Raw genomic sequence first — 12,039 nt, 5'->3', positions numbered from 1 at the left:
ATTTCAGGGGCCCAGGGTGTAGGGGAGACTTTTTATCAGGACTGCCTTGTGCTTTCCAGGGCATAGCCTAACTGCCCAGAGCATGGTGGGTTCCCTCTGCCCGCTCCCTCTCTCCTGTTTCATCTGTTTTTTTCTTCATGACTGGTATTTCCATACTGAACCGTTTGCATGGACTATTCTTTTCAAATCTTTGCAACTTTTTAGGTTGACATTGGAATCAAACACAAGTTGATACATAAGTATGTCTTTTTTGGGAAAAGAATGTGAAAAGTTCCTGTAGCTGAACTGTACCATAGGAGAATGTAACCCATTAAGAACAGTAATGCCTCACTTATGTATAGTTGAAATTCCCAAGTGAATGTTGAATCTTCGATGCTTGTTTCATAAAAGGACATCATATCACAGAAATGCTTTTGCTGTGAGATGAGCCCTGATTGCATAGAGCTGCATAAGGCGTTCTGGAATCGGAGTGAAATAGGGTGATCTATAAGAATTTGGCCAAGGCTATTACCTAGCCTCATATTTGAAAGTTAGTATTGTCTTCTGTGGAAATTGACATTTATTTGTATTGAAAGGTTGTATCAGTTTTCTATTGCTGTATAATAAATCAGCACAAACTTAGGCCTTAAAGCGATAACATTTTTTAGCTCATAATTCTGTAGCAGCACAGTGTGGCTGGCTGGGCTGCTGCCTTCTAACCTGGAAAGTCTAAGGAAGACTTTGCTTCAAGTTCATTCCGGTGGTTGGTAGACTTCAGTTACTTTCGGGTGTAGGACTGAGGTCCTTATTTCCTTCCTGGCTGTTAACTGGGGCCTCCCTTAGGTCTGGAAAGCCACCTGCATTCCTTCTCATATAGGTGCCCCCTCACTCCCTTGAGCTTTCAGCAAATCTCTCTGATTTTCTTTTCTGCTCTCCACTTCTGACATCTGCTAGAGAAAGCATACTGTTTTTATATTATATAATAAGATCAGGCCTGCTTGTATGAGCACCCTTTCTTAAGTTCACCAGTGCCACATAGCATAACATAATGAAGGGTGCGATATTTTGTCACATTCACTGGTTTTAGGCATTAGGGTGGAGTATCTGGGAGGAGGGGTCATTCTAGAAATTCTGCCTACCATAGAAGGTGCCTCTCTAAATTCTCATGTTTAGTCACTCGCCTACTCTTTACTTGTTAGAATATGCTTGAAAATTATAGCTAGAACAAATAAAAACCCATGCCAAATAAAACTTGTTGGATTCAGAGATTGTCTCGCAATTTTAGTATATACTTTTGGGCATGAAATGAATCTAGTGAAATGATTTTTTTTTCTAGACATGATATTAGAGAATGTTTTTACATGATGCTTAGAGCTGGTCTTTCTGGAAGGCAGTAGCTCTGATACTTCTCAGTTACCTCGTAGGCCCTGGATTCCATCCCCTGGCTGGATTCCATTCTCTAAAGGGATGGTGGGAGATGAGGACGTGATGAGTGACTGGGCTACAAAGAACATAGGCAGTACTAGAGATTACAGGCCCAAGAGTACTTTTGAACTTGACAGCCTGCTTCTTTTATTCATTCAGCAAATATTTTTACATGCCTTCTTTTGGGACCAGGCTCATGCTGGGTGCTGGTTATGCAAAGGTACACAAAAGAGATACGGTGCCTGCCCTCATGGACGTTCTTGGAGATAGACATTGAACAAATAAACACACAAACAAATACATAATTACAAATAGAAGTATTTGTAATACTTCTATTTGCCATAAAAGGAAAATTAGAATGCTTTGTGAGAGAGTATCAACGAACTTACTGTAGCCTCGGAGATGAGGCCCATTTAGACCAAGGTTTGGTTTGGGTGCCCAGAGAAGCGTCTGCCAGGTGAGTAGATGTACAAAGACCCTGAATTATCCTTAGGAGCAGTTTAGAGGGATGTTCTGAGGAATGTCCAAGGAACATACTCTTTTTGGAGCTTACCTCACTTCCACTGGATTTCTGCCTTTGTGATTTGCTGGGTCAGAACACTTAGAAATAACAGCGGAATGCATTGTTTGACCCCAGTACTTCAGGTCCCCATGTCGTCCTTTTTGGTCTGAGGTTGTAGCACAAGGGACACTCAAAAGAGGTGACTTGAGTAGGACAAGGTGGAGACGCCCTTCTGGCTTACCTGTACGAGGTGGGGCTCCGCATCCCTTTCAGGGTCTGCCCGTGCAGGTTCCTCCTGCATGTCAGTGGAGGCCGGTGGCCCACAACACTCACTGCTTGAGCTGCCTGTGTTCTCGTGGCATCTGAGGCCAAGGGACATGGATCGGTCATTGACTGCTGCAGCGAGCTGGGTAGAATGAGGAGTGAATACTTCCCCTGAACTCCAGCTCCCGTTCAGCTTGGGGAGGGTGTTGGGGTATTCTTTTCTGTTATTCTCGACCTACAACACGGAATTAGGTTAGATGAATCGGAATGTATCGTATGTTCTCGTGTAAGATGAATCTTTTAGTCTCTTAAAGCTGCCACCGTTGAGACGATTGCTCTGTACTCCAGGTTGGGCACAAGTAAATCATTTGTCTTTCCAAAACGTTGAATGGACTTGGCAGCCGTTTTATTTTTACCTTTCCTGTCATTTCTGAGGCCGGCAGCATAGAGGAAGGTTGTGGAATGCAGCTGTAAATTACCCTTGGAATGACGAGAATGGTCCCATTATAACTCTTAATTGCGCCTTTCCTTTTCACCTCTCCTTTTTCATCCCTTACTTATTTTTATTTATTTGTTTGTTTGTTTGTTTGTTTATTTAGTTTCCCCTGAATCCACATTTGAATGGAGAGGAAGGATTGAGAAATTTCGATTGACAATGCATCTCTGAATGGTGGAAACCATTTCTTTTCCCATCGCCAATTCCTTTTTTTTTTTTTTTTCATTGCTTCTATTTTAAGTGCCTGTTTTTTCTGCTGGTTCTGTCTTACTGGAAACTGGCCCAGCCTCACTCAGTTTTGTTTCCATGCTGCTATTAAAAGACAATGCCCAGTTAAGAGGCCCTGGAGGAGGGGCCGGACAGCCACCCTCTTGGGTCCAGTCATCCCTGCAAATATCAGTTCCCTGGATTGGAATGTGAGAAGAGTTTGAAGATTATTAGGTGATTTTTAACTTTTGCATTGTTATTGATTTGACTTTGTAAATGGAGGAAAACTCACTGTTGTTATACCCTGAAACTTTGTATGAGCTGAGGTCAAATACTGATGGGCCTGAATCTGAGGTCACAGAACCTCCCTTTTGTACCCCAGTCCTCTTTTACCAACGTAGAAAATTATGCTCAGCACCCTTTGTCCAGGCAACCAGGAATTCTCAATATTTCGGATAAATGTGTTCCTGAGCTTTGAAGAATCCTCACATTTAGTAATACAGAGTGTTTGGAGAGTCTTGAATATCGCCTAAAGTACATTCTTCCTGAGATTCTTATTTTCTGTGTTTGTTTGTTTTTTTTGAGCATATCCTCACACAGTAAGTTACCTGCCTTTTAAAACTTTCGCTGACTTTTATTTTTTCTCGTGTGATGAACTGTTTTTGCAGTGGCTGAAATATATAAATTGATGTTTAAAAATTATTAAGTTAGGTTTACTGAGGTGTACTTTATAAACAGTAAAATTCATCCTTTGCTGTGTATAGTTCCGTGGGTTTTGACAGAAGCATAAGTCCGGTAGCCACTACTGTATTCAAGATATAGATAGCTTTATCTTCCTGAAAAATTCCCTCGTGCCTCTTTGCAGTCATTCTCTCCTTCTACCTCCCGCCACTGGCCAACACCAATCTGTTTTCTTTCCATACAGTTTTCCTTGTTTTGTCCTAAATATTATAAAAATAGAACAAAACACTGTAGCCTTTTGAGCCTGTCTTCTGGTTCCTGTAGTGTGTTTGATGTGAATCTATGTTGTTACATGTGTTAGTAGTTTGTTTGCTTTTATTTGCTACGTACTAGTCCCTTATATGGATGTACCACAGTCTGAAGGACTTTGGGTTGTTAACCGTTTTGGAAATTATGAATAAAGTCACTATAAAATTTGCCTAAAGGTTATGGAAACATATTTTCCCCCTTTTTTTGGGTAAATACCTAGGAGTGGGATTGCTGGTTTGTATGCTAAGTGCATATTTAACTTTATGAGAAACTGCCAATGGTTTTCTTTTTCTTTTCTTTTTCCTCCAAACTGTAATCTAAAGTGGCTGTACCACATCCCATTCCTTCCAGCAGTGTTTGACTTTCAGTTGCTTTGTGTCCATGTTCCTCAGCACTTGCTACTGTCAGTTCTTTTATTTGTCTGTTTTTATTGTGTCCATTCTAATAGGCATGTGATGGTATCTCATTGTGATTTTAATTCATATTTCCCTAATGAATAATGATGTTGAACAACTTTCCTGTGTTTATTTGCCATTTCTAGATTGTCTCTGGTGAAATGTTTGTTAAAATCTTTTGATAATTTTTTATATTGGTTTGTTATTGAGTTTTAAGAGTTCCTTATATATTCTGGATTTAAGTCCTTTATCATATAAATAGTTTCAAATATTTTTTCCCAGTCTCTGGATTGTCTTTTTGTTTTCTTGACAATGTCTTTGGAAGAGCAGGAATTTTGAATTTTGATGAAGCTACCAACTATGTTTAAAAATCAATTTCCCGGGGCACCTAGGAGGCTCAGTGAGTTAAAGCCTCTGCCTTTGGCTCAGGTTATGATCCCAGGGTTCTGGGATCGAGCCCTGCATTGGGCTCTCTGCTTAGCAGGGGGCCTGCTTCCTCCTCTGTCTGCCTGCCTCTCTGCCTACTTGTGATCTCTGTCAAATAAATAAAATCTTTAAAAAAAAAATCAATTTCCCCATGAAGGATATGATAGACTGATCTCAAATTCTAAGCCACCACCAAATTTTGAATTCCACTGTTAATTTTGCAAAAGGTTTTATGTTCTGACTTGTGAGCCATTACTTTTTTGGATTGTTCCTCTTCTTTTTACTTATGTTTCCAGTGTTAGGGCAGGCCTCTTTTTAAACCAAAGAAACAAAGTTTTGTTCAACTACTTCACATAAATTATTGCATATGTGGGGCTCCTGGGTGGCTCAGCCAGTTAAGTGCTTGCCTTCAGCTCAGGTTAAGAACCCAGAGTCCTGGGATTGAGTCGCACATCGGGCTCCCTGCTCAGTGGGGGGCCTGCTTCTCCCTCTCCCTCTGCCTGCTGCTCCCTTTGCTTGTGCTTGTTCTCCCTCTGTGTCAAATAAATAAATAAAATCTTAAAAAAATTATTGTATATGTGATGATGGTCAACAAAGTTGTTCTGGAGTGACACTGCCAAGTTGTCAGCCAGTCTCACTCACTGGCCCAGTGGCTCTCACATGTCAGTATTGTAGAGTGTGATGCAAAATTACAGATCAGTGCATTTCCACTAAGATGTAAACTTTTTTAGATCAGGGACTCTTTCTGTTTTTGTCTTTAAATGTTTACCAGTTTGCCAAAGGATATGATCAAGAATATGAATCAACAACCAGATGGAAGACACACATAGGGCGAGGTATGAGGAAAGGTGGGGAGCTTCCATGCCCTCTCACACTGCTCTACCCACATCTCCATGTGTTCACCAACCTGGAGCACCAGGGACCCTTTCTGTTTTGTTATTAGCCCTAAAACAGGGCTTAGTGCTCAGAAAATAATTGAATGCTATTCAGTGGCTTTCATGAAGCCACTTTCATGCAGGATGTCCCAAAGCAACCAGGGCTGTGGCTCTCGGTATAGCTGAGGACTGAGGCCAGCTCTGTGAATGACAAAGCTTGAATGCCAAGGGACAGCCCAGAGCCTCATCGGGGGGACTTCACGTGTAGCAGATCTGCTTCTGGGAATGTGGAGAGAGAATTCCAGGGCCCTGGCCTTGACTGGATTTTTTAGGGAGGCCTCAGGTCCTGAGAGAGGAACTTAGGTAAGGATACACCAGCATTCGGAGGAGGGCATGCTGTTGAGAGAGCTGAATCTGAGTGCCTGGATGGCTCGGTTGGTTGAGCAACTGCCTTAGGCTCAGGTCATGATCCTAGAGAGCCAGGATCGAGTCCCACATCAGGATCCCTGCTCAGCAGGGGGTCTGCTTCTTCCTTTGACCTTCCCCCTCTCTTCATGCTAACTCTCTCTCATTCTCTCTCTCTCAAATAAATAAATAAAATCTTTAAAAAAAAAGAGAGAGCGAGAACTGAATCTGTAACTAGGTAACTTGAAACCAGTTGTGGAGTTTTGCTGTTCTATCTTCTGTCTCGGGGGTTGCATACCACCCTCTCCCCCGCCCTCTGCTGCCTCCCACCCCTGCTGACTTCTCCATCCTCAAAATGGTGGCGGGATCAGGCCAAAGTTGAAGTCACTGGCAGAGCCGAAGCCAGGCTGCCTGTGGTGGAGCCCAGCTCATCTCCACCCCATCATCTCACTTTTGTCCTGATACTATTTTGGCTTATGGTGTGTGGTTTCAGCATTTGAGCCAGCTTTTAATCACGACACAATCCCATCTTGTAAGGGCTGAGCGAGTTCTCCAAGAGAAGAAACTGCTGAAGAGATTTTCCTCAACTGCTGAGGCCTTTCTTCCTTCAGAGAGTCTTATGTTAAAGGTAATTCAAGGTGAAAAAAAAAAGTGGAAACTCCAGACTGAGGGCAAGGGAAGAATCTGGGGAGTGTGTGTGTGTGTGTGTGTGTGTGTGTGTGTGTGTGTGTGTGTATGTTGGGGGGAGGGTGGAGGTGGCAGTGGGCTGCGGCCAGGGAGGCAGCAATTCCTGCCAAGTGGTCCCAGCTGCCCCTGGTTACAGGCTAATCCCAGCCCTGCTGCAGCCCATCATTCAGGGTGAGCTGCTGTCATTAGTGGTGAAACATTTCTGAGAGTGTTCGCTCTCAACTCTGACCACATGCCCTTTCGGGGAAGGGAGGGAGGAGCCAGGAGACTTAATGGGGCCCACCCTGTTGTCATGTCCAGCTGCTCTGCAGAGGGACAAGCAGCTGCAGACTGGAAGTGATCACGGGCTCCTCGGAGCCTGTGCGTGTGACGGGACTGATGTCGCCTTTCCTGTGCTGCCCACACAGCCTGCTGCTTCTTGAGTGGTACAGCCCTCTAGTGTGGTCTGTGCATACCAAATCAAAGAGGCTTTTTTTTATTTTTTTTTTTTCCTTTTAAGGGTATTCTTGGCCAGAATAAACCTTTTATTAACCAATTTTATCTCTGTCAAGCTCTCTGCACTCAACACATACACATGCATTCACCAGTGGCTGAAGACTCTTTCCCTTTGGAACGAATCTGTTCTCATTCTACTTTCAATGAGGAGTTGTGGGAAGATGCTCAATACTAACATTTCTTCCCATGAAGTGGGGACTTTGAAATATTTTTTTTGACTGAGGTGTGGTTGACAGCTTTTAATTTATGAAATTAGCTCAGGGAAAAGTAAGATGGAAAAAGAGAGTCCAAATTAAATCTTTATTTCCATAGCTCAGTTGTGCCTTCTTTATCCATTTTTAACGGCCATGCAGTCTTTAGCTATGAAAAACGGCACGGTTTGCTAGGTTTCTTCTTTCCTTCCTTCCTTCCTTCCATTTTGATCCAAGAAAAAATTTTTTCCTCCTTAAAAAAAATTGTGTTTTTTCCTTACTCAAAAGTGTATAATTTCTTTCTTTTTTTTTTTTTTTTTAAGATTTTATTTATTTATTTGCCAGACAGAGATCACAAGTAGGCAGAAAGGCAGGCAGAGAGAGAGGAAGGGAAGCAGGCTCCCTGTTGAGCAGAGAGCCCGATGCAGGGCTCGATCCCAGGACCCTGAGATCATGACCTGAGCCGAAGGCAGAGGCTCTAACCCACTGAGATACCCAGGTGCTGCAAAAGTGTATAATTTCAATGAAGAAAACTAGAAAACTCTAGAAAAGCACAAAAGGAAAAACCAAGAGAATTCATAGTCACAACAGTGAAAGATAATCACTAATAATATTTTGGCTTATGCCCATCATGTTGGAAAAAGTCCACTTCTTGTGCTGGAGAAGGTGGTTGGTGGGGACACTTGTCACACCCCTAGAAACCTCCAAGTTTGTTGTGTTGCGGACTTGTCCCAATACACTGGATGAGAGTCTCACCAGCAGAGGTGTTCTGTGGATATGGAGCCTTCCAGCCCAGCAGGGGACCTTTCCCTTTGGGGTCTACATCTCACCATCGGCCCAGTGAGCAGTGAACGAATAGCCTGGAAGGGATTCAGTTCAAGTCCAGGCTTCCCACCCCCAGTCTCCAACCAAAGAACAGGAGCTCTTGATCTTAGGCTGCCTGGACTTGAGTCTTGCTCCATTGCTTACTTTCTTTATCTTCTTTCTTACCTGTAAAATCGGCGTAACAATTGTAAACTCCTTCTAGGGTTTCCATGTTAGATGAGATAAAATAAAGCGCACAGCGCACCAGGGATACCTGTTATGTAATGTTCTGGCCCAGTGCATAGTACGCACTACTGTAGCTACGCTGTTCCTTTTGTTGCTGATCGTATTCTCACGGCCCGTGTACATGGCGTGGGACTTCTCTCCAAGGGGGAGTGTGTTCTGGGGGATTTGGGGTACATGGACTTCTGTTTCTTTGCCTAGACAGGGGTGGTCTTTTCTTTACTAGATAATATTGAAATACTCTCACTTGAAAATTAATAGATAATGACTAGTCAGTAGAATAATCTCCTTTGACAAAACCCCTGGACTGAAGGGTGGGGAGGCTTAGACACTCACTGAGTGAACAAAGTCGGGACAACAGGACTGGGAGAATATGGACTGCCCATTGCCTTGTGTTCTCTGAAGTTGTCAGACGCTCTGCTCCTGGATTCCACCATCTTCGGTGATATAGATCCCTTTATGCTTTGTTCCTCATTTATTTGGAATGGACCATTGAGTCATCTTTTCCTAGATAAAACCTGTCAACATATGCATGGGCTGGAGTTGTCTAGTGCCCCTTGATTTCTTTTTCCCGAGGGTTATATGTTTCTAGCTATAGAGAAAATATATTTAGATAAGTTTTGGGCACTTTTTACCTAATGGGAGAATTATGTCATCTGTAGCCTGTCCAGTGATTCGTGTTTATTTATTACATTTGAGCCCAATAAAAATAATGTGATGGTCATAGGATATTTTGCCAGTTACTTCAGATGTGGGGGCAATTCACTCTGGATTTGTTTACTTCAAGTGGAAAAGTTTACCCAAAGTTGCCTTCTGGGCTATGACCAAGAGAGGAGCTTACCTGAGTCTCTCTGTTTGGAGCCAGATTCTGTTGAGTCAAAGACTACCAGGGCTATTAAAAGTCTTATTTCCAATAAATACTGAGAGAGGGGGTATGATGACTTAGATGGGACATACTTCTTTCTTTTTCACAGTGACTTATATCTGTCTGCTTTATACTTTGGAATTTCCAGGACACACAGACATTCAGGTGGCTCAGCCAGAACAGCTCCAGCAACTGGTGAGCAAAGCCCTGGTACTAGCAACCGGCACCGCCAGCCCGTCAAGAACCCAACCCACAATGGCTTGGCCAATGGCACAGGTGAGTGACAGCACAATATACCAGCCTGGACTAAAGCAGTGGCTTCTAACTTTGCTCGCATGGAGTCAGGACTCTGCCTGCTGCGTCAGAATGTAGGGTGGGCTAGAGAAGACTCCAATACTAAAATCCATCAGCCTTCCCACTGGCCCATCTTTTGTCTCTGGCATATTCTTTTCAGCCGAGAATATTCTCCATATGACTGCACTCTTCTAAAATACTCCTTTGCACAAAAATAAAAAGTGTTGATTTCTAAATTCATTTCTGATCAGTATTGGGGGAAAGGGGATACCTTATTTAAATATGACACATTTTTTATTTCCTTAATTTAAGGGAATGATCAGACTAGGGAGAAAAAGACTAAGTATTGTTACTCAGAGCTGGGTTTGAGAAGATGGCAGCGCTGTTGGACCCATTGGGATGCTGACTAGAGGCAAAGTGCCATAGGGGGTGGGGATGTGGGGGGGGTGATTGTGGGGGGCGCATTCCGTGGTTGTTGCAGTGAGAGTATTCATACCGTTTGAGAATAGGTAGCCCTTCCATATCCACAGAGAACTTTTGTGCCCTTGATTCTACTTCTCTGTAAGTGGGAAGGGAAGGACCTATTTCAAAACAAACCAGTTTTTGTCATGCTTGCCTTCTGTCTCCTCAGGACAGTGTCAGATTAAAAAGCAAAAAAGAGTTTGTTTTTCTCAATGTCTTGAAGATTGTCAAATCTTTAGTGACTGCCAGTCGTTTGGTAATTTGTCTTAATCTGAAGCGTTTGGGAAAGGACTTGGATGTTTATTTCAGTAAACTGTAGATGAGGGAGATGCAGATTTTTTTTTAAATTTATTTTTTTAAGAGTAGATCTATTTTTGTTGTTGTTGTTCTGGTTTTTTATTTATTTGACAGAGAAAGAGAGAATACTAGCAGGGGGAGCAGGAGAGGGAGAAGCAGGCTCACTGCTGAGCAGGGAGCCCATGTGGGGCTCGATCCCAGGACCCTGAGATCATGACCGGAGCCGAAGACAGATGCTCAACCAACTGAGCCACCCAGGCGCCCCCTCAGATGTTTAAATCAGTATGTGACATGGGATGAGTTTTGTAGATGCTTGTGATAGCTGAGGTGTGGCGTGAAGGAGGGGAGATTGGAGCAGCATACCTTCTTGACAGACTAGACAGACTAGTAGATCAGTCTTGTTGCTGCCCCTTGTGAGCCGACTTACTGAGTCAGAGTTCAACCAGGAATGCTTTCTAGTGGCTTTCAGCTGGTGGGCAGCACCGTATGAGGGCCGCAGAGCCCCTCCGATAGTTCATGGTGCTTTGCTATACCATTACCTGGCTGGACTGCAGGGTGGAGGGGCCTGTCCTTCTGGCCTCCGTGCATGTGTGGTGAGTGGACATTCTCCCTGGAGTTGGGGACCTACCTGAAGGAATTGAGGTAGCCCGTTCCCCTGAGCCTTGAGGACGAAGATGAGCTGGGGATGAGGAGTACAAGTAGCTACCATCTCAGCGCACCTGGTGCTCCTGTGCTGACTGCCATATTCACGTGCTGGGACATCCAGTCGTAGTGACCATGGGGGGCCCTGGCTTCCAGTCTGGGGGAAGGGGATGGTGAAGTGGCAGCTATGGACTGTGATATAGAAAACCGTATATAGCTCCATGAGCACCAGTGAACGTGCTTCTCTTCAGAAAATAAGTCACGGGGCACCTGGGTGGCTCAGTGGGTTGAACATTTGCCTTTGGCTCAGGTCATGATCCCACAGTCCTGGGATCAAGCCCCATGTCAGGCTCCCTGATCAGCAGACGAGTTTGCTTTTCCCTCTCCCTGCCCACGTTCATGCTCTCTAGCTCACTTTTCTCAAATAAATAAATAAAAATCTTAAAAAAAAAAAAAGGAAAGAAATAAGTCACTTGTAGAGAAGGGCCAGCATTTACAAATGGGGAGGGGAACTGGATTTTTGGAACCACCTGTTTCTGGAGGCTGTGGTCAGGCTACCACGGGCCTTTTGTTTTTTTAGGGGCCTACATTACTTGAAACTGGTTTCCTTCAGCCACCTCTGCTTTTCTTATAAAAACTATTGGTAAATTGACTTTATATGGCGATGGTCTTTGGGTCACTCCTATTGGGTACTGGAACAGATCTGTGTTTCCCCTACGTTTATTTTTAGGTACCTTTGCATATTGTCCTTATCTCCAGGAATGCTATGTTTCAGCAGACAAGGCAGGTGCCAGCCATGTCTTCAGAAAGCCAAATGTCTCTAACCCCAAACTGCACTGGGAATGTTTTATAGTGGTGTATCTGAGTGCCCAGACTGTTCCCAGAACCCCTCTGTGAAGGACAGTCATTGCATTTTGGGGATTTCTGCCTGTTAAAATACTAAGGCCTTGGCCTCTACCTCGTCTCTCTGCTTTCTGCTGCGATGACGGTTCACCTTTGCTTCCAGCCAGCCTGGGCTTTGTAGGCTTTTTAATGTCTATCCAAGGGGTACGGAAAGATCTTACCTTTCCTTTGGGGAGCAGACAGAAACTCTCC

General features: G+C 43.8%; 1 protein-coding gene across 2 annotated transcripts in view; it reads left to right on the top strand.

The window, feature by feature from the left end:
- WWP2 (WW domain containing E3 ubiquitin protein ligase 2) overlaps positions 1–12,039 on the top strand; it is a 151,955-nt gene that overhangs the window by 86,760 nt on the left and 53,156 nt on the right. For both annotated transcript variants that reach the window (XM_032854054.1, XM_032854055.1), the window contains one exon: positions 9,398–9,525. In XM_032854054.1, the coding sequence (XP_032709945.1) occupies positions 9,398–9,525 (128 nt within the window). The remainder of the gene's footprint in view (positions 1–9,397; positions 9,526–12,039) is intronic.

The sequence above is a fragment of the Lontra canadensis genome, unplaced genomic scaffold, assembly GCF_010015895.1.
Source record: "Lontra canadensis isolate GAN:19392208 unplaced genomic scaffold, GSC_riverotter_1.0 scaffold8, whole genome shotgun sequence".
Taxonomy (NCBI): domain Eukaryota; kingdom Metazoa; phylum Chordata; class Mammalia; order Carnivora; family Mustelidae; genus Lontra; species Lontra canadensis.
Note: the sequence above shows the minus strand (reverse complement) of the source record. Positions and strands in the feature narration are given on the sequence as shown.